This window comes from Rhineura floridana, chromosome 8 (assembly GCF_030035675.1).
Source record: "Rhineura floridana isolate rRhiFlo1 chromosome 8, rRhiFlo1.hap2, whole genome shotgun sequence".
In the NCBI taxonomy this organism is placed as follows: domain Eukaryota; kingdom Metazoa; phylum Chordata; class Lepidosauria; order Squamata; family Rhineuridae; genus Rhineura; species Rhineura floridana.
Window position 1 is genome coordinate 28350932 of NC_084487.1, and position 22018 is coordinate 28372949.

The 22018-nt window shown below is 40.1% G+C and overlaps 1 protein-coding gene and 1 pseudogene across 2 annotated transcripts in view; both read left to right on the forward strand.

Annotated features, from left to right (window-relative positions):
- FGD4 (FYVE, RhoGEF and PH domain containing 4) overlaps positions 1 to 22018 on the forward strand; it is a 170870-nt gene that overhangs the window by 78294 nt on the left and 70558 nt on the right. The window contains exons 1-2 of one of the 2 annotated variants that reach the window (XM_061638727.1): positions 7919 to 8143; positions 19045 to 19206. In XM_061638727.1, coding sequence (XP_061494711.1) covers positions 8119 to 8143; positions 19045 to 19206 — 187 coding nt within the window. In that variant the 5' untranslated portion in view covers positions 7919 to 8118. Of the gene's footprint in view, positions 1 to 7918; positions 8144 to 19044; positions 19207 to 22018 lie in introns of those variants that run through there. The other variant, XM_061638726.1, reaches the window with a different exon arrangement.
- Positions 16749 to 16947, forward strand: LOC133363526 (small nucleolar RNA U3; annotated as a pseudogene).

Consider the following 22018-nt stretch of genomic DNA (forward strand, 5'->3'; position numbering starts at 1 on the left):
AACCCACCAGTACATTACACTCAACATCCAAGGCCCTCCTCCGGGTGCCTACTCAGAGGGAAGCTGGGAGGGTGGCAACAAGGGAGAGGGCCTTCTCAGTCATGGCCCCCAAATTATGGAGTGATCTGGTGCGCCTGGCGCCAACACTGTTATCTTTTTGGCGCTGGGTCAAGACTTTCCCCTTCTCCCAGGCATTTTAGCATATGTTTTAATTGGCTTTTAAATATGTGTTTTTAAATTTGTATATTTGTTTTTATGTTTAATTGTTGTAAACCGCCCAGACAGCTTCGGCTATGGGGCGATATACAAATGTAATAAACAAACAAACAAACAAACCATTAAGAAAGCAGTGGAGCAATTGGAAGCTTTTTTTAACCTTCCATATCTGGCCCAGTCTCTTTATCTGCTCTTTCTTTCCAAATGCTTACAGTTCTTTTTCATTTATGCCTTTTGCTATAATCTTCCTTTCCATGATTTTTTCTTTATAGTCTCAGTGTCTAAGTATTGTTTGCTTGTTCTTATTAGTCATTGGTTCTCTCCCACTCCCTTCCCCTTAGAATAATTCTTGTCTAAATAATTTCTTTTAAGTTCAGTATATAGTCTGTCTGATTTAGTCTGTCCCAAGTATTTTTAATGTGTAAGACAGACAAGCCATAGTCTGCCTCAAGTTGTTTATTATTAAATTCTTAGTTCCTGTGTGTGTGTGTTGTCTGTTTCTCCCTGTCACGCACATGCACACACATTCAGTCTCACTCACTACTGTCTGTTACTGGAACACAGTGATATTCTGTGCACTGTATTCTCTCTTCTAGCAACAAAGCATCATGCAGTTTGTTCTTGTCATTATACAATCACTCTCCAATTGTTAACACTCCATTATTGTGTCTGGTTGTGAGGTAGGATTGTGGTGCTAGCAGCAGACTGCAAGTGATGCCCCCAGAGGTTTTGGCAGCAGCACTGACCAAAGCTAGATAAATGTGGGCTGGATGGAACAGAAGTATAGTTTCCAAATTGTGTGAAGTACTCTATTCAACACTGGTCAGGCCTCATCTTGAGTACTGTGCCCAGTTCTGGACACCGCACTTTAAGAAGGATGCAGACACACTGGAACAGGTTCAGAGGAGGGCAACAAGGATGATCAGGGAACTGGAAACAAAGCCCTGTGAGGAGAGACTGAAAGAACTGAGCATGTTTAGCCTTGAGAAGAGAAGACTGATGGCACTGTTCAAGTACTTGAAAGGTTGTCACGCAGAGGTCACAATCTCTTCTCAATCATCCCAGAGTGCAGGACACGGAATAAAGGGCTCAAGTTACAGGAAGCCAGTTTTCAGCTAAACATCAGGGAAAACGTCCTAACTGTTAGAGTGGTATGACAATGGAACCAATTACCTAGGGAGGTGGTGGACTCTTCAACACTGGAGGTGTTCAAGTGGCAGCTAGACAGCCACCTGTCAGATATGCTTTAAGTTTGATTTCTGCATTGAGCAGGGGATTGACTTGATGACCCTAAAGGCCCCTTCCAACTCTACTATTCTATGAGCTCTCCCTGCCCTCACCAGATCAAACACACCTTCAGTGTTATAGGTAGGAGTAGTGATGATATTCAGCACCAGCAGGTTCCCACTACTACTGCTAAGAGGGCTCTTTTCATAGAGCAGTAAGCAGGAGGCAGCACTTGGTCAGTGGTGGCTCTGAAGCCAGAGGGGAGGTCAGGTTGTTAGATGTGAATCTTGAGAAGAATATCCCAGAGGAGCTGTTGGATGTGGTGACTCTTAGTCAAGGAGGGAGTATCTATTAACTCTCATAAACTCCCTTGAAAAAGGCAGGAATGTCATGATGCAGTTACAGACACCAGTAGTGCCAAGGGAATCCCCTGTCTGGTACAACCTTTGCTCATCCTGTGCAGATCCTCCAGAATGAACGCAGAGATTTTGGGTCTCCATAAATGGCCTGGGATTACTTAGAGTTGGTGGGGGGCGCTGCTGCTTTGCCATCTGCCTGCACTGCAGAAGAGAATAGTAGGGGGAAGGTTCCAGGACACTTCACCATCAGCCTTGGAATGTGCCTGTGTAGATAACACCAGTCCCTCATGATCAAGGAAGAGGCAGACTAAAAGAAGTAAAGACAAGGGAGCACAAGGCAGAGGAAGAGTGAGCAGCCCCCCTCTTGCTCTCAACCTTCTCTGTCACCCTCCAAGAAGAAGAAGAAACAACTTAAGCGGGTGACTGTGGAAGATTTGGGGCAGGTGAAGTTTCTATTGCCTTTAAAGGTGCCTAGCACAAACAAAACCGCTCTGGATCTATTTGTCTGTGGCAGGTTTCTTATCTAAGGGCACCAATTGTCTACAAAATACCAGGGGAGATCAAGTGAAACTCTTTTTAACCATTCCAAAATGTAAAGGTTGTTCTTCCAGGAAAACTACTGCAACTATCCTTCCAAAATTTGGCAGGATTCATCCCCTCAGGAGGTGATACCACTCTTGCAAATTCCATCCAATTCTGCTAATTTTGTTTTTAATGTTACAGACATTATCCTTTTCACTAAAAAATAGCAAATTTTAAATATGCTTAACATAAATCTCTAATCCTATTTGTATTTAATACTGGCAGGCTAGATCAACTCTGTAGTGGCTTCTATGCCTGTGAATTTCATCTACTTCATTCAAAAGCGGAAAGAGCCATTTTTGAATTTCCCTATAAGGATGGGGGATGGGCACAATGATGGGCACAACAACAACAATTTTTGTAGTTTGGTTACTCCTGTGATACAGTCCCAGATCATTGTATGGGCATGTTAATAATAGAAATATGTTAAATTAATATTGCAATTTGGAGTGCAGAGATCTGAGTTTCTTATTCTAGGTGATTGAGCAGCCTTATTACACTGGCCTTGGTTAGTGTAAGCACTGCTAAGTACAAAATCAGTTGTAGACCTTTTGGATTAGAGCAGCCTTTCTCAACCAGTGTGCCTCCAGATGTTGGACCACAACTCCCATCACCCTCAGCCAGCATTGCCAATGATCAGGAAAGATGGGAATTGTGGTCCGACAACATCTGGAGGCACACTGGTTGGGAAAGGCTGGATTAGAGTAATGAGATGGTCAGTACTGTATCTCCCTTAATTTTTCACGTATCCCTTTATCTTTTTAATCATCCACAGATAAAGCACTTGATCTCTTAACTTTCTTTTCAGAAAGATGAGGTTTCTAGGAATGGTAGACAAGCTTTTAAACTGAGAGTGAAATTATTTTCACATTAGCCCCTACCATCATTTATACTGGGGACTATTCTTCTCCCTAACCATTCCAAGTCTTTGTAAAGATGTACCTGAAATGTATTTAATATGATATTGCTGTTCCTCTTTCCCCCTCTCTTTTCTTGTTTCAGTCTGAAAACAATATGTAGAATTAATTTTTATTTGAAAGAGTTCAAACTTGATTTCAAAATTATCCTATTGTTTTGCTCACACTGCATGCCCAGGTTTAATTTCCTTTGAAGGGTTCTCTGGTGCGTTATGGTGTTTATAATATTGTTGCGCGCCTCCCCAATCCCCAAGCGGTGAGATTTCAGGTGTCCCTGCACTCGTCCTGGGCTTGGTTTCCTTGGGAAGAAGGTCAGTGGAGACTGTGGTGTCTTTATTAAATGTGGTTTATTTATTTACCCACATTCCAACCTGAGCTTAGGATGGAGGGGTTCAAGGCATCAGCAGTCCAATATCCAGTTTTTCCATCAGGGTTACAGGAGGCATCCTAAAGCCATGGTGCAAAGAGACAGCCTCTCTGCCTGCTTCCAGTTCCCAGCCTTTCTCAGACACAACTCTAAACACACTCAAAGCACAAACCTCTCCTAGTCGCCAGGAGGGGGGGGAGGCTCTCCTGAAGAATTTGAATGACAAAAGGATCTTCCTGGCCCATTCCCCAGTTGCTGGGCACCTGAAAGACCCATTAGCAAACTGGCCACTCCGTTAGCTTAACAAAAGAAACTCATTCGGCCAGCAGAGCCAGCCCCTCACCCCAAGGCACAGGATTCCAAAGCAGAGGCTGGAAAGGGGACTCACAGGGATCATCCATTCCAACCCCCAAACTCACAACACTATTTGAGTTTTTATTTACAGATATATAGTTTGAGCATGAGAAAAGGTGCAGTTTATATACTTTAGCAGACAGCCTGAGTTCACAACTCCTACGTCAGCCTTCTAGAGAGATAATCACCATCTCCAACTGCTGACAGAACCCAAAATCAGCTTTCTGTGCCTCTTAATCTGCTCTAGTCTCACTTGAAAACTACAATTTTTATTGTCTCAGATCACACAGAAACCTAGATTTCATCATATGTTCAATTTAGAAGAAAGATTGTCAATTAGTTCCCATTGAAATACAAGCCTACTTACACTTGGGGAGGGGAACCCGTGGACATCAGGGAAAGCCTCTTTGAGTACATGTCCTCCTTGCGGGCTTCCCCCAGGCACCTGGTTGGCCACTGTGAGAACAGGATGCTGGACTAGATGGGCCACTGGCCTGATCCAGCAGGCGCTTCTTATGTTCTTATGTATTCCCATGGCTGCGACATCCAGTCCACAACTGCACCCCAAAAATGGTCCAGATCATGCACAGTCTCTCCTGACGAAGAAAAATAGAGCTGTATGTCATCAGCATACTGGTGACACTTGACTCCAAAACTCCTTATAACCATCCCAATGGCTTCATATTGTCGGAAGGCAGAGCTGGGGCCCCAATCCCGAGGAGCTGGATCCCGGAGAGTTGGGAGAAGAGTATTCGGATGGATGGCAGAGGGAAGGGGGAGGAACTTCCCCTCTTTGGAGCGAAGACGAAACAGAGGAACTGCCATAATCAAGAAACCATAATTCTTGATGCTGCTGTTCATAGAACAAGTGTGGCACATTTTTCAGTTTCCCCAAAAAAACATTCTACTCCCACCCAACACTTAACACATTGGCCTGATTTGCAAGTAATGTTAAGCGAAACCATGGTCAAGCGTGAGGTACTTGCAACAAAAAAGTGGCTGCTTCGCTCCTCCCCCAGTCCTGCTGCTGCCATGTGCTACCTGGAGCTAAGTCATGGTCTGGCTTAGTGCAGGAGTGGGGAAAGTTGGGCTCGGGGCCAAATGTAGTCTTCCAGGCCTCTTTATCTGGCCCTGCTCTGTGCCCTCTTCTAGAGATAATAACTCTGGCTTGCCTGGGTGGAGAGTAGTGTTTGGCCACAACCGCTTTTGCCATACCCACCACTAGTCTGTGGCCAGAAGGTTGCCCACGAGGGTATGTGGCCCTCAAGCTGAAAAAGGGTCCCCACCCCTAGCTTAGCATTACATCTGAAGCCAGACTTGTGGTTTGTCTTGCTTCAGACAAACCATGACCAATAGTAGCCAAGATTTGTTCTTGGTTTACCACTCTTGAGTTGTATGGGGCAGACAAGCAGTCATACTGCACAGTAGGATTGTTGCTGCATCCATATTCATAATGCAGTCCTCTTACTGGGGATGCTGTAATAGTAGGTTTCTTGTCTCAACCTGGATTTGGGCTAGATTACTTTGTGAGAAACCTTCTATGAGATTCTGTGATCTCTAGCAAGAAGTAGACAACTATGAATATTCCTGTTAACCAAGGAGCAGAGGACAAGGGTATTCAACTTGGAAGTCAGGATTTCAACAATACAGTTTTTTTATACCATTTTCTGCATAACAAACTAAAAATATTTGTAAACTAATATTTAAGCACCCCAAGATCACCGAACAAGGACCTGTGAGCTTACAGGACCTATGAAACAGTGAAGTGTCAATTGAGAACAATTGAGAGTGGAGGAATTGGTCTGCTGAAACCGCTAACATCCTTTAAGTATCTTGGAGGTTGCATTCACAATGGAGTATGGGGGGGGGGAGAAGAGTACAAATTCTTTTTACAATTCTTGATACCATCAAGAAAACACCGTCTAAGCATCTGGATGTGTACTGAGTAAAACCATTGGTTCCTTCATGGAAATACCACAAGGCATTATGCTGGGTAACAACACACTTGCACACATGTCTCCCTGCATACTTCAGGTAGAGAGAATGAGGAAAAGACCCATCTGATTTCCTCATTCACATGCAGCCACATGGCAAAAAATAGCTCCCATGTGGCTTTAATTGTATTCAAAGGGTATCTATGTCAGGGTAATGAAGGACAACCAGAGATGGTCAGGTAGAGAATATATGTAAGCTACTTCAGGAAAAGGTAAGAAATAGATGAGCAATGGCCCGGAGTAGGAGCTCCTGTTAGAGGTTGGGGATGCAAACCAGCATTTTCTTGGGGCCACCAGTTATTTGTATGTATCCACATTCTGTTTTGCTACTTCTATTCAAAGAAGTGTAATTGCCAGCAGTTCTACCTTTCTATGCTGCACCTGTTACTTCCAACATGTGGTCAAGTTGGATGATATTCCAGCAATATAGGATAGATGCATTTTGCTTTTACAATGCAGACTGGGCTGATCAAATGCAGATCCCAGTTGCCTAAACTTGTCAATCAACAAGTATATATTTAATGAAGCTTACAAAAATCAGTTGCCATACTTGCTTACAGTTGCTGGTGAACTTCTCCTTCTCTGTATCTGTTGTTTTAATAAAACAGTTGTGGTTAACCTGTAGCCCTCAAGACGTTGCTGGATTACAATTCCCATTGGTCCTAGCCAGCATGGCTAATGGTCAGAGAAGATGGGAGCTGTAGTCTTGCAACATCCAAAAGGGCCTCAGGTTAGTGACCCCTGTTCTAAATTTATATGCCACACCTTGAATCAATAACAAAATTTCTTCATTTATGAGACAGTTGATATTTCTAATGGGGTTACTATTTAAAATAGCTTTATTCAAAGCATTCACATACACTGTCCATTTGTAAGCCCTGTTTAATATTCAGCTATACTTTTTTGCTTTTGTTAAATTTAAATTTTATAATCTTAATTTGTGCTTTCACTTCTATAAAGTAATTCCTGGTTTGAGATGTGAGAAGCCACCTTCACCAGGCAGCTGAATCTTCTTAGGCAGAAGAGATGTCTTTTTTTTTTTGAGTGAGACAAAATAGCTCTGATGTAACTATCAAAACTTTTGAGGTTTTAAAATTTACAAATGTGGAGTTTTATAATACCGGTTTAAGGGGTCTGTGTGGTTGCTCTTATAGTTGTTTAGAATTTGGGTTTTGCAGCATCATACTTGATAGGTTTTCTCCAAAACTGAAAAGCACTAAAAAAAGAAATCCTTATTAAAAATTGCAAAAGAAATCCTGTTTGAGGATAGAGAGGTTCCATGTCCAAAATTATTTGTGGGCTTGTGGTTTGGCTATTTTGTGAGTAATTTCATCTTACTTAATGTGTATGTAAACACTGCTCTGTTTTGGTTTAAATGTTGTGTACAGGAGGGTTCCCTCCCTTCTTCACCACAATTTAGATTTCAGTTGATTTCTTAATAATCAGTATATAACCACAATTCTTGGTCCCTCTTTGCTTTGGGGTTTTTATATTGGTCCCCTGAGTTCTCCCCCAACAAGCAGTTAAAATATTTGCATTTTCAGTGATGTTGTCAGAGGCAAAATAAAAGTGGCACTGAAAATAATAACAAGCATAGGAGGCAAAAAAAAAGAAGTAACTGTTGACCAATCTGTCGAAAGAGCTAGTATATCATTTAAAGTCTTTGATGCAGTTGAGAGGTTTTAAACAGCTGAGGTACTAAATGAAAACAACCTTTGTAGTTTTACCAAGTGCTTTCCTCCAGCAGTTTGAATGTTACATAACTTGAGCTGCCCTGTTGACTATTTAACTGGAATGAAATCTCGTGCTTTCCCCCCTCAAATTCTTACTCATTTGCTTGCTTGCCTGCCTGCCTGCCTGCTGAATGCCGATTCACACTCTGGAGCACAAAAGCAGGCATGCCTCAAGGGACCCTGGGCGGTCTGGTTGTGACGCTTGTTGAACTGTAAGCTTCCAGTGTGTTGCGATTTTAGAACTCCTCCTAGATGTGGTCAGCAAAGCTTGTAGGCAGCTGAAGACTATGTGACCCTTTCATACGTTCGCTGTTGCGAAACTGATTCTCTGTACACACAATAGCACTAGATTGACGTGTGACTACATACATGACTACTATGTCGTCTGATCCAGGTAGGGTTTAGTACTGCTTTTGTTGTTGCTGCTGGTGGTATTTATGTGTATTTACTAAAGTTGTCCTAATCCAAATTATTTCTTTTGTGTGTGCATACACTCTTCATAGTTTTTAGCATAACTCAAATAAAGGAAAAAATGTTATATATTTGAAAATCTATAAACCTTTGTAAATATTCCTTGTTTAATACTTGTGGAATGCTATAAGCTTCTCCCCCACCCTCCCGTTTCAACTGGTATTATTTGTTAGGAAAGCATAAAATCTTGTTAATATGGCTTGCAGAAGAACTGTGTTTTGGCTCTCTTCTGTTGTTTTAATCTGCTTGGAGGTTTTGTTGAGCAACTAAATTGGTGGTTAAGCTATTTTTATTTCTGGTTTACTACTTGAGCTGACAGCCTGGGAATTCTCTGTTTACAACTGAATCATTCCTAGTTCCTGTTTCTATAAATCATTAGTGATAGTACTGAGAGATCAGTTGCCTCTCTCATTTGTAAAACAGCTGCCCATTTTGGAGTGTTTAAAAAAACAGGTTTTCTTTTCATCTTTACTGTGGCAACAGTATGTATTACTTTTGTGATACCAGTGTGAATTGAAAAGCATGTTTGGTTTGTAATAGCTCCCCCACAAATGCTTGTTTCCTTTTATCACTTAATATTACACCTTGACTTGCTTAAATATGTGCTTTTCATTATCAAAGGGAAAACTGGGTGTTGAAGGGAGAAAAGATCTGGATAATGTTAGGGGCTCTTGATTCACTGTTTAACTTTATTCAAACAGGATGTAAATAGTTGTGTGTTAGTTATTTTGGCTCTGTAGATAGTTGTGTGGTAGTTATTTTGGCTCTGTAGAAGTGAGGGTACTGCAGAATTTAGTGCAAGAAAACAGTGGTCATGTTGTGGGTTAAAAATAATAATATCACAAATGCTTGGAAATAATGGATTTGGAAGACACAAATTTCCTGCTTATGATGTCCTGATCTTTTGCTCAAAAATCCTTCCAATGCTCAGAATCAAGCATGAAACTTCTAAAAAGCTATGTGGCACTTGTAGAGTCTACATTCATCAGACCTGACACTCAGCAGCCACTGCTGGCACATGTTCTGAAGTTTATTAGTTAAATTCCTTATTGTTATTGCTGAAATTTACTAAAACTTTCTAAAGAGAAAGTAATTTACAGAGCAATACTTTGGCTTCTGAATGATTGATTGGACTGTCATTTGTGCGTGTTTGTGTGTGTTTTAAAAAGTGATGAATAACACTGACATGCTAGCCATGGCATGTGGATAATACCCAGTCTTGCTGAAATAGCAGAAAATTGAGTAGTTTCACTGCCCTGGCAATCTTTAAAAGCCCTACTGTTGTGAATTTTATTTGATTGCATTTTACTGCTCTGGAGGACCACAGTTCAGAACCAGCACTACACACTCCCATGCCCATCTGAGTATTCCTTCCTGGTCTGCTCCTGTTTCTAAGATGTACAGGGAAAGAAAAAGAGAGCTGCTTGCCGTTGCCTAGGAAGCCCTTGCACCATAATCCTCAGACTATTGTGTGAGAATATGTATGTATCCTGAAAGGATTCACACATGTGCAAGGAATTTTAAAATGAGAGAAAGTGGTGGAAGAACTGAAAAAAAATCTCTTAAGAACCAACATAGGGCCTTCCAGAAAGCAACTGGATAGACGAGGCCTTTAACTTTTTTAGACTAAAATTTGGAGGACCTTCATATCTAAGTGCAATCTTTTTTGGCTTTCCTTTCTTTTTGGGGAATGCTTTGGTGGGATAACTTTACTGAGAGCTTGGGAACTGGGTCTTTTCCAACTCCACACTAACTGAATAACTTGGAGATAGCTGATAAATATCCTGTGTGTGAATGATACATGCCCAACTTTCCTAAAGCCGATTATTACCTTGGGTACTTTTGTAGCCACACAACTTCTTAATGCTCAGCACCATTAGCAACTACAAACAAAAACAACCTCAGTCTTTTGATGTCAGTTCAGTGTACAGATTTGTGACAACTTCCCAGTTAAATACTCAGTTAATTTCAGCTGTTCACAGAACCAGCCTGCAAGATTTGCTCAAGCTTTCATTCAGTTTATTAATATAAATGAATATTTTTAAAAGTCAAATTTATATTGGAGTGTTTTCTGAGTCATAATACTGAGACTTGTACTGGGGGCTTCAGCAGATATAAACAAATGTTGCAGATGAATGACTTCACAGAGCAGGACTCTCCTGGCTTGATCTTGAGCCATGAGACCATTCTTAAAGAATTCCAGTCAGGTCAGAAACAGGAAATGAGGGGTGTTGATGAGACATCCAGGCAGATTCTTTGGGTGAACACACAGTAAAGTTTTGCTATTCATTTTTCTTTTGTTGTATAAGCTAGTGTTGAGCTGGGCAAGTGTGCTATGAAATAAGAATGCTTAAAGAGAATGTCATAGAGGCAGAGTGAAAAAGTTGCTTCATTACTAGAGTGTACCTAGACCTTGTGTTTTCACCAAATTGGAAAAGAATTAGCTATTCAGTTTCAGCACTAAAACTCAAGTTTCAAATCAACTGCCACAATTCTTCTGCAGAAAAACTTGAAAACCACCATCCAGACATAATTCTGCAACCAAGAGTGAGGTCTTGGTGCTCCTTCCTCAGAAGAAATGTTAGCTGTATGATTGAAATAATAATTTTGGCTTTTTAAATACCATTGAATTGCCACATAAAATTCCAATACACTATAAAGATAATGTATTAAAGAGTATGTACATAGTCAAGTATTTTATAAAGAGAAACATATCTGTTTTCTAAAATGTATTTCAAGAATGATGAAAGCAAATGCTCTTTACTAGGAGGAAATTCAGTAAAACCATTAAGCTAATATTTTTAGAAACAGGATACCACAGAAAGATGCTTCAGCTCTCTCAAATACCGGAAGTTTAAAAACTGACCATCTTAATAATATTTTTTTATTATCTGAAACCATCTCATTTTCCCAGAGCAGTTGAATTTTAATTAGAATTTTCTGATAGAAGGAAGTCATATTGTATGGCAAAGCCTTTTTTCGCTGTACATTTAAACAGCACTTTCATAACAGTGCATAATCCATAAAGTTCAATGGAAGCAAACTCACCCACTGAAAATTAGTGGGTAAGGCTGTATCAAAGAGGCATCGTTTCATTCAAACATTAAACTAATTGAAATTCCTGCTTCCTATTAATGAAAAAACCACCCTCATCCATATGACTATAGTTGAAACTATAAAAGGTAACAGGTAATATTTTCTTTTTCCTAAGATGCTTAGGACAATGCTTCATGCAGATCACAGACTTCATTCTTTCTGATTCCTAAGACAATTCATTTGTAGCTCATGCCAATTTATAGCATACAGAAACTACATTCACTTCAACACACACACAACAAAAAAAGAGTAAGGGAATGTTAAGTTGTGTGTTATAAGCAAGACTGCTACTATACATACAGTATATTTGTAGTTGTTGTTATTTATTAGATTTATTAGTTGCTTGAGACCGAAAGGTCCCCAAGCGACTTACACAATGTTAAAACAAATAAAACAGACTATAAAAACATGACAATAAACAACAAAACAATAACAATACCACCACCACACAGCCACAGGAATGTTTGGCAGCATATCAAAACAAAACATCATCTCAATCTATCAAATGCCTGGGAGAAAAGACCTGGCATTGAAAAGATCAGTGATGGCACCAGGTGAACCTCACTGGGGAGATGGGGAGCCACAACTGAAAAGGTCCTCTCCCTTTTCAAAACCCTCCGAGCTCCCCTCAAAGGGGGGACCTGAAGAAGGGCCTCAGACGAAGACCTCTAGGTCCAGGTAGGTTCATATTGGGAGAGGCGTTCCAGAAGATATTGGGGTCTTGAGCCATAAAGAGCTTTAAAGGTCAAAACCATCACTTTGAATTGGGCTCGGAAGTGTATAGGCAGCCAATGCAATTGGAACAGGATAGACGTTATATGCCGTGTTCGTCTTGAACCTGTCAACAGTTGGGCAGCTGCATTCTGCACTAACTGAAGCTTCCGAACTGTTTTCAAAGGCAATCCCATGTAAAGTGCATTGCAATAATCCAACATTGAGGTTACCAGAGCATAGATAACTGTAGCTAGGTTATCCCTGTCCAGATAGGGTTGCAGTTGAGCCACCAGCCTAAGCTGATGGAAGGCACTCCGCACCACTGAGGCCACCTGTGCCTCAAGCAATAGCAATGGATCCAGGAAAAACCCCAAATTACAAACGCGCTCCTTCAGAGGGAGTGTGACCCCAGCTAGAGCAAGCCGCACACCACTCAACTGGTCAGAGGAACCACCCACCAACAGTATCTCAGTCTTGTCTGGATTAAGCTTCAGTTTATTGGCCCTCATCTAGTCCATTATCACAATCAAGCACTGATTGAGCACATCCACTGCTTCACCTGCAGAAGATGAAAAGGAGAAATAGAGCTGTGTGTCATCAGCATACTGATGACAATGCACTCCAAAACTCCGTATGACCCCATTCAGCAGTTTCATGTAAATGTTAAACATGGGGGACAGAACTGATTCCCTGTGGGACCCCATACTGGAGAGCCCATGGAGCCGAGCAATATTCCCCAAGAACCACCTTCTGGAGCCATCCATCCAAGTAAGTATGGAACCACTGCAATGCGGTGCCCTCAATACCCAACTCAGTCACCCCAGAAGGATACCATGATTGATGGTATTGAAAGCTGCTAAAGATCATGGAGAATCAACAGACTTACACTCCCTCTGTCTCTCTCCCAACACAGGTCATTGTACAGGGCGACCAAGGCAGTGTCTGTACCAAAACCAGACCTGAATTCCGATTAAAATGGATCTAGAAAATCTGTCTCCTCCAAAAGTACCTGGATCTGGTTGGCAACCACCCTCTTGAGAACCTTGCCCAGAAAGGGGACATTTGCTACTTGTCTAAAAGTATTAGGATCTTCCAGGTCCAGGGAAGGCTTCAGGAGTGGTCTTACCACTGTCTCCTTCAGGCAGCCTGGGACCACTCCTCCTTGGAAAGAAGCATTAATTATCTGCCTGTCCCACCCAGCTGTCTTCTTCCTGGCAGATTTTATCAGACATGAAGGGCAAGGGTCCAAGACACAGGTTGCACAGACCTGAACAAGTACCTTGTCTACGTCCTCAGGCCGCAGTATAAACCTCAGCTTTCACTGAATGTAAAAAGATGTTATAAACGCCAGCAGATATAGGGTGGCTACTGATGGGGTCCAGAAGCATATGTACTACTTGATTATAGTTTGAAGGGAGGGCATAATAAACAACTTATACAAGAACTTGTGGGAAATAGGGACTAGGATTTGGTGTATAAAATCTGAAATAAAGATGTAAAAAAGATTTGTCAGTTACAATATCTCAGTAATTCATCCAGTTTTTGTACAACAGCAAAGAACCTGGGCTTCTTGGTATCCTCTCTAAGTCCTGTCTCATGATCTTCCTATTGGTCTCCTTCCCAGCTCCTTCTTTTGTTACTTCTTTTATAAAGATCAGACTGAGACTGAATCCTGGTAGGTTGTGGGTGAGCTGTTTCCAGATGTGGGAATTGGGGAGTTTACCCTTTCTGGATAGGATTGCGTTCCCTCTGAAGGAACAAATATATATAGTTTGGGGGTGCTCCTAGATTCATCTTTGTCACTGGAGGTCCAGGTAACCTCTGTGGCGAGGAGTGCCTATTATCACCTTAGGTTGGTATGACAAGTATACCATTTCCTGGACAGGGATAGCTTGGCCATCATCATTTATGCATTGATAACTTCAGGATTGTGCTCTGTGTGGCACTTTCCTTGAAACTGACCTGAAAGCTGCAGCTGGTGCAGATTGCTGCATCCAGGTTGTTGAATGGAAACCCCTGGATGCGCACATATTATACCTGTGTGGAGAGAATTGCACTGCCTGCTGATTAGCTACCAGGCCATGTGCAACTTCTTCCTACTAACATATAAAGCCTTTAAAAAATCAGGACCAGGTTACCTGAAGAACTGCCTGTTATTACGAATCTTGTAGTTTATGGTACAGTTTAGTTGTTTTTATTTTGTATTTTTGTATACCACTTAGAGATATTTAAATATTAAGACATGTAGAAATGCTTATAAATAAATATGTACATTCATAATATTTTATTTATTATGTTAAAATAGAATTGTACATTTTGCAAGCATAGGCTTTGGAAATGCAAAATGACTTTGCCTCAAGGCTTTTGTGTAGCTTAATAGCTATAAAGGTTCTTCTTTAACGTAACATTATATTGGTCTTTGAATAGTAGCTGTCCAATGCACCTGCATGGGCAGAGGCTGAAGAGAAACAGATTGACAGTTTTGAATATAGTTGGGGAAAGAAACAAAAGTCATAGTCTGCAGGTGGGTGGCAAGAAAAAAATGGTGGGGGTGGAGTAGTATGAAGTTTGTTTTGGGGAAACTTATGCTGCTTTAAAGTCTAGCATTTTCTCTCTGTTCCCTACTCCATGCTCATTTTGTGTAGTTATATACAAATATATTTTAAAATGCCATGTGGCTGTTAAAAAAATGATACATTTTACAGTCCATTCTTCACGAAGAAGCTGACTGTGCAGCAGCTAACCCTGGAACTTCCTATTGCTTGAGGAGTCATAAAACAATACTAATGTCCAAACTGTCAGCGGCCACATTCTCTAGTATACAGAAGTCCCTGTCTCTGATTAAAACTTGACAAAACAATATGGGAAATTGGGTTGAATGCAAGGAGGACAGCATCTCTCTCTCTCTCCCGGCTCCCCCATCTGCATTTAGCAAGAGAAACTGCCAAAAGCATAGAAAAAAGGAGCCACTGTCTCTTATGTGAGGGCAGGAAACCAATGCCCAAGAGAGTGAAGCAGTCCAGTTGGTTGCTTCTGGGAACAGGGTGCTATAAATGGAGAACACCTCTGCTTCATTGTTTTCAAAGTCTGGGGAATGTTAAAGTAGACACTAAGCTAGCTCCTTTCTGTGGAAGTTTGCCATAGACCAGCAGAGCACATGCATGGATTGATAGACTACAACTATTTCTAAAGTAAGTGCAGTTTGACTTCCATATTACATTGCAACAAATTTCTTCACATTTGGAATACCCTGATATTTTGTTCTCTGGTATTCTGGCATATTTTGTTCTCATTACTTAGTGTCTGACATAAAATAATGCATTAGGAAACTAGTTCCTGCTGCCTTCAGAGTTCCTTACTGTTAAACTTTCACTTTCGTTAGCCCTTGGAAATGTTGTCTCCTTTGCACTCCCCCTCCCCCAGTTTCTCTTCAAAATCAAATTCAAAGGTCCCCATGGAGATGCTTTGGTGGATGAACAACTTCACAAAAGTTAGTGAAGGTGGACCCAGTAAAGCAAAATATCTAAGAAATCTGTTTTGTCTGCTTGTACCTGTTTCTGGAGGCTTCCAGTTGTTCTAAATATTCTGAAAACAGTTCCAGTCCTGTTTTCAGAATATATGGAAAGACTGGAAGCCTCCAGAAACAGTTTACACTCATTTCATAGCATCAAAGCTGCATCTGTTCAATAGGGTGTACAAAGCAGGAAATGGCATCCAGTCCTGGCTTCCTGGTGAGCATACTTTTATGTTTGATGTGACCATCTGGAGACGGAGTGATCTAGAAACCTATACTATGAAGATCCATTCATAGAATTACATGTTCTTGTTAGTTGTTGTTCCAGCAGAAACCTGTTAAACTGCAAAATGCATTTTAAGCACCAGAGAGTTTATGCAATCCTATTTTATTTTGGGAACTGGTGCTTGGGAAGTAATGTCCATCAGTGTACTACAAAATAGACATACTAAATTTTTCAATGACAGACTACGTTAATACAGAGGATATTTATCGCAATTTTGCTGCTTCTCCCTTCTTTTCTCAAAAATGTATTAACAATGATGTCTACTTGTAGCTGTGTCAGTGCAGGATTTCCATTCCCACAAGAGTTTACTCAACATTTCATTTTCTGTGGGCATGTCATAATCCAGTCCATTAACTTTTAGTAGCTTTAGTAGCAGTAACTACTTGGAACTTAAGGTTCCAACCCATATCGTCCTCTACAATTATATGTCACATTTCCTGATGTCACCATTAGGAAAAGTTGGTCTACATAATTGCACTGGCCTCTTGTGAGAACAGGTAGCCAAATTCTGCAGCTGTTCTTTCAGAGTGTCACGTGACAGTGCCCATCTCTGTTTTTACAGCTGTATTTGTGTCATGTTTTTCCCAATATCTGACAGCCATTTGGAACACTTAAAAAAAAATGAAGTTCTCCTCAATATTGTTCATCTAGCCAAATCCAGCCAGCATTCCCTTAGCTGAACTGATGTAATTGTTTTCTATCTTGCAGTATGAAGCCTAAACAAAATTGTGATTTGCAGCTTTGGCGGTGGGAGCGAGGAAGAGATAGGAGAAAGCTTTTGGCCTAAGTAGTCAAAATCTGAATTAGTGTGTCTTGGATAATTCACATACATACATTAGTATGTGCAAAGAATTTACAAAGGGAGTATTTATAACTGTAATTGTCCTCTAAATTGATAGCAACTGTTGATAGTGGAAAGAAGTGTAACTACTAGTGGTCCCTTTGATAGCTGTAGTGCCATAAATTCAGTGTTTGATTTATGTTTGATATACCAGTGCTAGTTCTGAGCTGGAAGCAAGTGGGCGGTGTTGCATTTTGCAGCTGCTGTTTTCTATTGATGACCATTCCGTCTTCTTTTTATAAGAAGGCTGGAGGGAGAGTACACAGTCTGAGTGGAGAATATTTTTTTTAAAAGCCTATCAAAGATAAAACAGTTTTAAAACCAACATTAAAAATATGTAACCTGAATCAAAATATAACAGAATATGCCTGGCACTAGTATATATGAAATATTAGTCATGAAACAAAAACTAAAAAGTAAAGATAATAAATTAATGGGAAATTATACAAAAACAATTCTATCCAAATGGTGTTCCTCAGCTGTACAACAAAATAACACAAAATTCTAACCTGTCCAGCCAACCAGCAGATGTGGACAATATGATTGTTGTGTTTCTTTTTTAAAAAAAAAATTAAAATATTTACCCAGTATTCAGCAGCAGCAGGACCAAAATCAAATGGGTATAATACCTAAATGTAGTTAAAAGATGCCGTTGAGAATAAGCAAAACCCCTACAGCTAGTGGTATGTAAGATAACAAATCCATAGTTAAACAGCAAGATGCTACCATAAAAGTCTAACTTCATGGGAAGTCAAATGGCTCAATCAAAAAGTCAAATGGAATGAACAGTATGCTCTTCAAAAATGGGTTTGGGGTGACTATGTATAATATATTAACTCTGTTTAGCAATGGGGGGTCTAGAAGGAAACGTTCAAGAGTAAAAGGAATCTGTCTAGTACAAAGCAAAGTGAACAGCCTAGCCCAGCCTTTCCCAACCAGTGTGCCTCCAGATGTTGTTGGACCACAATTCCCATCTTTCCTGACAATTGGCAATGCTGGCTGAGGCTGATGGGAGTTGTGGTCCAACAACATCTGGAGGCACACTGGTTGGGAAAGACTGGCCTAGCCTGTTGGAAAGCTACTGCTGAAATGTGCTGCAAAAAATGCTGCTTGTTACTGATACTACATTTAGTATTTTGTGGGGAAAAAATAACACAATTTGATGGTAAAGGGCAGAAAATTTGAGGGTCAGGGCCTCCTGCAGATACCATCTTACCAGGAGGCTCGTTCTGCACAATATAGGAAATGGACCTTTAGTGTGGCGGCACCCACCCTGTGGAATTCCCTCCCCTTAAATATTAGGCAGGCGTCATCTCTGCTATCTTTTTGGTGCCTTTTGAAGACTTTCCTCTTTCAACAAGCCTTTTAAGTTGAGACCTATCCCCGTCTGCGTCTGTGTTAGAATTGCTTTTAATATGTTTTCTTTAATAATATGTTTTTAACTTTTTTTGTTTTTAAAGATGTTTTTAAAGCTTTTAAAAAATGTTTTTAATGTTTTGTTTTAATGTATTAAGGTCTTTTTATGATGTTTTAATGTGTTTTTAGTGTTTCTGTTTGCCACTCTGGGCTCCTGCTGGGAGGAAGGGCGAGATATAAATCAAATAATAAATAAATAAACATGAAGTTCTTCAAAATGCCCAGTTATAAGATATTGAAGATATTCTTGAGATAAATTTTTGCATTCCCAGTGCTTTGTATTTAACTTGTTTACTAATTCTGATTAAATATTGTCATGGATGTGGACTCATTAATCATCTCAAAGCCCTTTTTTCCAGGATAAACTGAAACTCTGTGCAGGGCTTTTAGACTGAAATTGGCTCCAGAGTCAGTTTAACTTGAGACTTGTCTAGCGATCATATTTATGACTTGTAAAACTATTGGAGCAATTTGAGGATTAGGTAACGGACAGAAGGATAAGCCTGGTTCCAGTTTATAGCTCAATCCCTAAGGGTCTCTTTTAACATGACCTTTTGACATAATAGAATTGCCCTAAGATGAATTTTCTCTTCCCACATGTTGTAAGTGTAACAATGGCATTACAGCCAGAACATTTTGGTGGCTAAGTTCATTGGCAAACACATGATGCTGTAAAAATTAGAAAATGTCAATCTCTTTGGGCATTAGAAGCTTTCCAAGACCATGTCCAGTTTAGTATTACACTGAAATGCACCCACCCTAAAAGTTCTGCAGAATTGAGGCTTATCCAGGTTTTTCAAGTTGGTGCTCCATACCACAAGAGGAGATGAACCACTCTTAAGTCAGCTACTCATCTGACATGATGCAAAATATCTTCCTAACCTTCTCATACAATAATGAACTAGCAAGGAAGTCCATACATTCAGTCATGTTCACAATTGCCTTTTTTCCTTCCAGGTGGTAGTACATGTCCAAAGATCTTTATAACTCCCCTGTGCTCAGCAAACAGCACAGCTAGGCTGTATAAGCCAAACATCTGCAATGAGGTGGCTGAGGAAATAAATGGAAACGTGCCAGTTAAGCAGTCTCCACGGCCAGCTTCAAATCCAAAACCACAAGGTCAGTAGCAACCCAAATCTGTGACCAAGTCTTGACTCTCAGAGGGCATCAAGTCCTTTGGTAAAGTACCTTTACCAAATAGGCAATATTTTGTGGCACAAAATAAATTGGCTCACTCACATGCACTAACTAATCAAGATATGTAAAATTATGGATGGATTGTGTTGAAAATAGCAAGGGATGGGTACAGTTTTTGTTTTTTGGGTTTGGGGTGGTGACCAGGTTTAGTGTTTAATTGATCTCCTGATGTTTTTTCTGTAAACATTTGCCAAATTCAGCTTCTCAAAGTAGTCTGAATTATAAGACAATGAAACTCCCATAAGATGTGGGAATGCTGAAACACATGAATAGAAAGTGTTGTTGTATAGCTTTGCCTCTTGGTCAGTATAATTCACAGATCTGTATAGAGTGGTACAGTACTAATTAACAGATTATCTCTGGGGTCCCCTGCCTTTTTGGGTCTAGGGGCACATTTGAAAATCATGGTCACCACAAAACATCCATTTCAAAGAAGAAAAAACTGGTGATGAGAGGGGCAAGGAGCCTTGGTGGGTGCTGTGGGGTAGGCATCTGGAGCAACTGTGGTGCCTGTTTACTAGATTTATTGTCTTCTTGCTCAGCTCTGTCTCATGGCTGAATCAAATATTAGGCCACAGTAGCTCCTGCACATCTGTGTATGCTGAGAGGACTTATTCTGGAAATTGTCTTGGGTCCTTTGAAATTCTCTATAACTTGCAATATGTTGGCTACACTGTTACCATAATTCAGGAGGAATAGCCACGGTTCATATTATAGAGAAGCTTAAAGTACTGGTAATCAACACATGGAACAGAAATACAACGTGTACTTGTGCTTGATGAAGCAGCAACAAGGAAAAGGGTTATGGCTTTATGGACTCTTTAAAATTATAAACTGCTTTGAATCCCTTGGCTGAAAGGTGGTGTATATATGCAATACTCAAATAATGCTGCTGCTGAACATAGTTCTCTGGGCAGCGTACAGTAAGTAAAAAACCCCAGTTTAAATACAAAGTAAAACATTAATCCATTTAAAGGAGGGAGCATGTACATAAATACCATAAAACAGAACTTCCTGCACGCCCAAAATTAAAAACAGATTTAAAAGTAAAGGTCCAGATTTCCTAAGTTATTTAAAAGACCTGGGTGATTTATGGAGGATATATTGTATTAGGGTGTTTGATCATGATGGCTAAATAAAACTTCCAGATTCAGAGGCACTTGGCTACTGTATGGCAATTGCTGAGAGGCAATGGGTGTGCACAACAATGTTGGTTTGTGTGCTTCCTCGCTGGACGCTATTAGAACCAGGATACTGGACTAGAAAGATCCCGAATGTGATTATTATGGTCATCTCAATAAGGCTGTTGAGAATAGTAAATTAAGCACAAGGAGAACTAATTGCAAGATGCAGGTCTAGATGTAAAGGGTGATGACCCATTAAATTATTCTCGCTTAAACTTCATAATAGTTGTATATACTTAAGAGATTTTTTTAAAAAAAACTCTTTTAAGAGTTTGGGTTGTATCCTACTAAATTCTACTCAGAGTAGACCCATTGGAATGGGCCTATGTGAGTCATGGTAATTAGTCTCAGTGAGTCTTCTCTGAGTATTAGCATTGGATGCAACCCTTTGCATTCTGGCCTTGCCAGAATTAGACACTCTTTTATAGGATAGGACGTGGGACCATAGCGCCATTTGCAGTAAAGACTATTCCTCTAACTTGCTAATTAAGGAAAGGTTAGAATGTTTTCTGTTCATTCTGTATAGCTGCACATTCAGATATTCCAAGACTGTCTTTACTACTCAAGATGTGTTCTGGCAACTAACAATGGGCCTTGACCTGGTTTTGTAGAGTGCTGGTTGGTACTTAGTTTCTTTCTGAAATGCAGTTTAAATCTTTGGAAACCAATTGCATCATTGTATACAACTACTGAGCCCAAGAAAGTCCAAGGAAAGAATTGTGTGAGATGTTCAAACTTGCATTAACAGTTTTTCACATGATATCACTACTGTTTGAAACAAGAAATAGTACTACATAATTTAAATTACATAAATTTAATCTTGAAAATGCTAGATATCACTATCTATGGGCACTAATAGAAGGCATTAGAAATAAACGAGAGATTTTTTTGGGGGGGAAACAAGTTTTCTAGTGCTTAAGAAATGAATAAGAGTTTTTTGGAGCAAGTTTCATAGTGCTTAAGCAGAGTTAATACTTGGATCCATGGTTTTTGTGAACTTGCTTTAATTTATTTTGGGATCCAAGCCTTTGTTTAACCTTTAAACCAGGACACAAAGTTTGCTTTTACTGTGTTTGCAAAGTTGAATCACATGTATACAGTTCAGCATGACCTTGCAGTAAGCGACATAGAGTAGTCTTCAAGGATTATTTGGTCCAAACCTGAATGGTTTGTTTAACCCAAATCCTGGAATAACACGCACTTTCATAATGCATATAAATAGAAAAACAGTAGGTTAGGTGGTCTGCTATTCACTAACTAAAAAAGGAACATGTCTATTATTTGGTATTCTGGAATACAATGGCTCAAAATAATTGATTTGTATAGATGTCAAATGGTGAACTTAGTCCTGTGCTATCTGTTCTAGTAAGTTTTGAACAAAGTGCTGGGGCATGTGTTAGTGTTCAGTGAGAAATAAAGACACTTGTGAGCATGCATCTCAAAAGGAGGCTTCATTTCATCATGATTAATTGCTGTAGCCTTGCCTCCTTCAATCATGGACTGCATAATTAACTGCACTCCAGCTCTTCTGAGGTGGATAATAGTTCTGT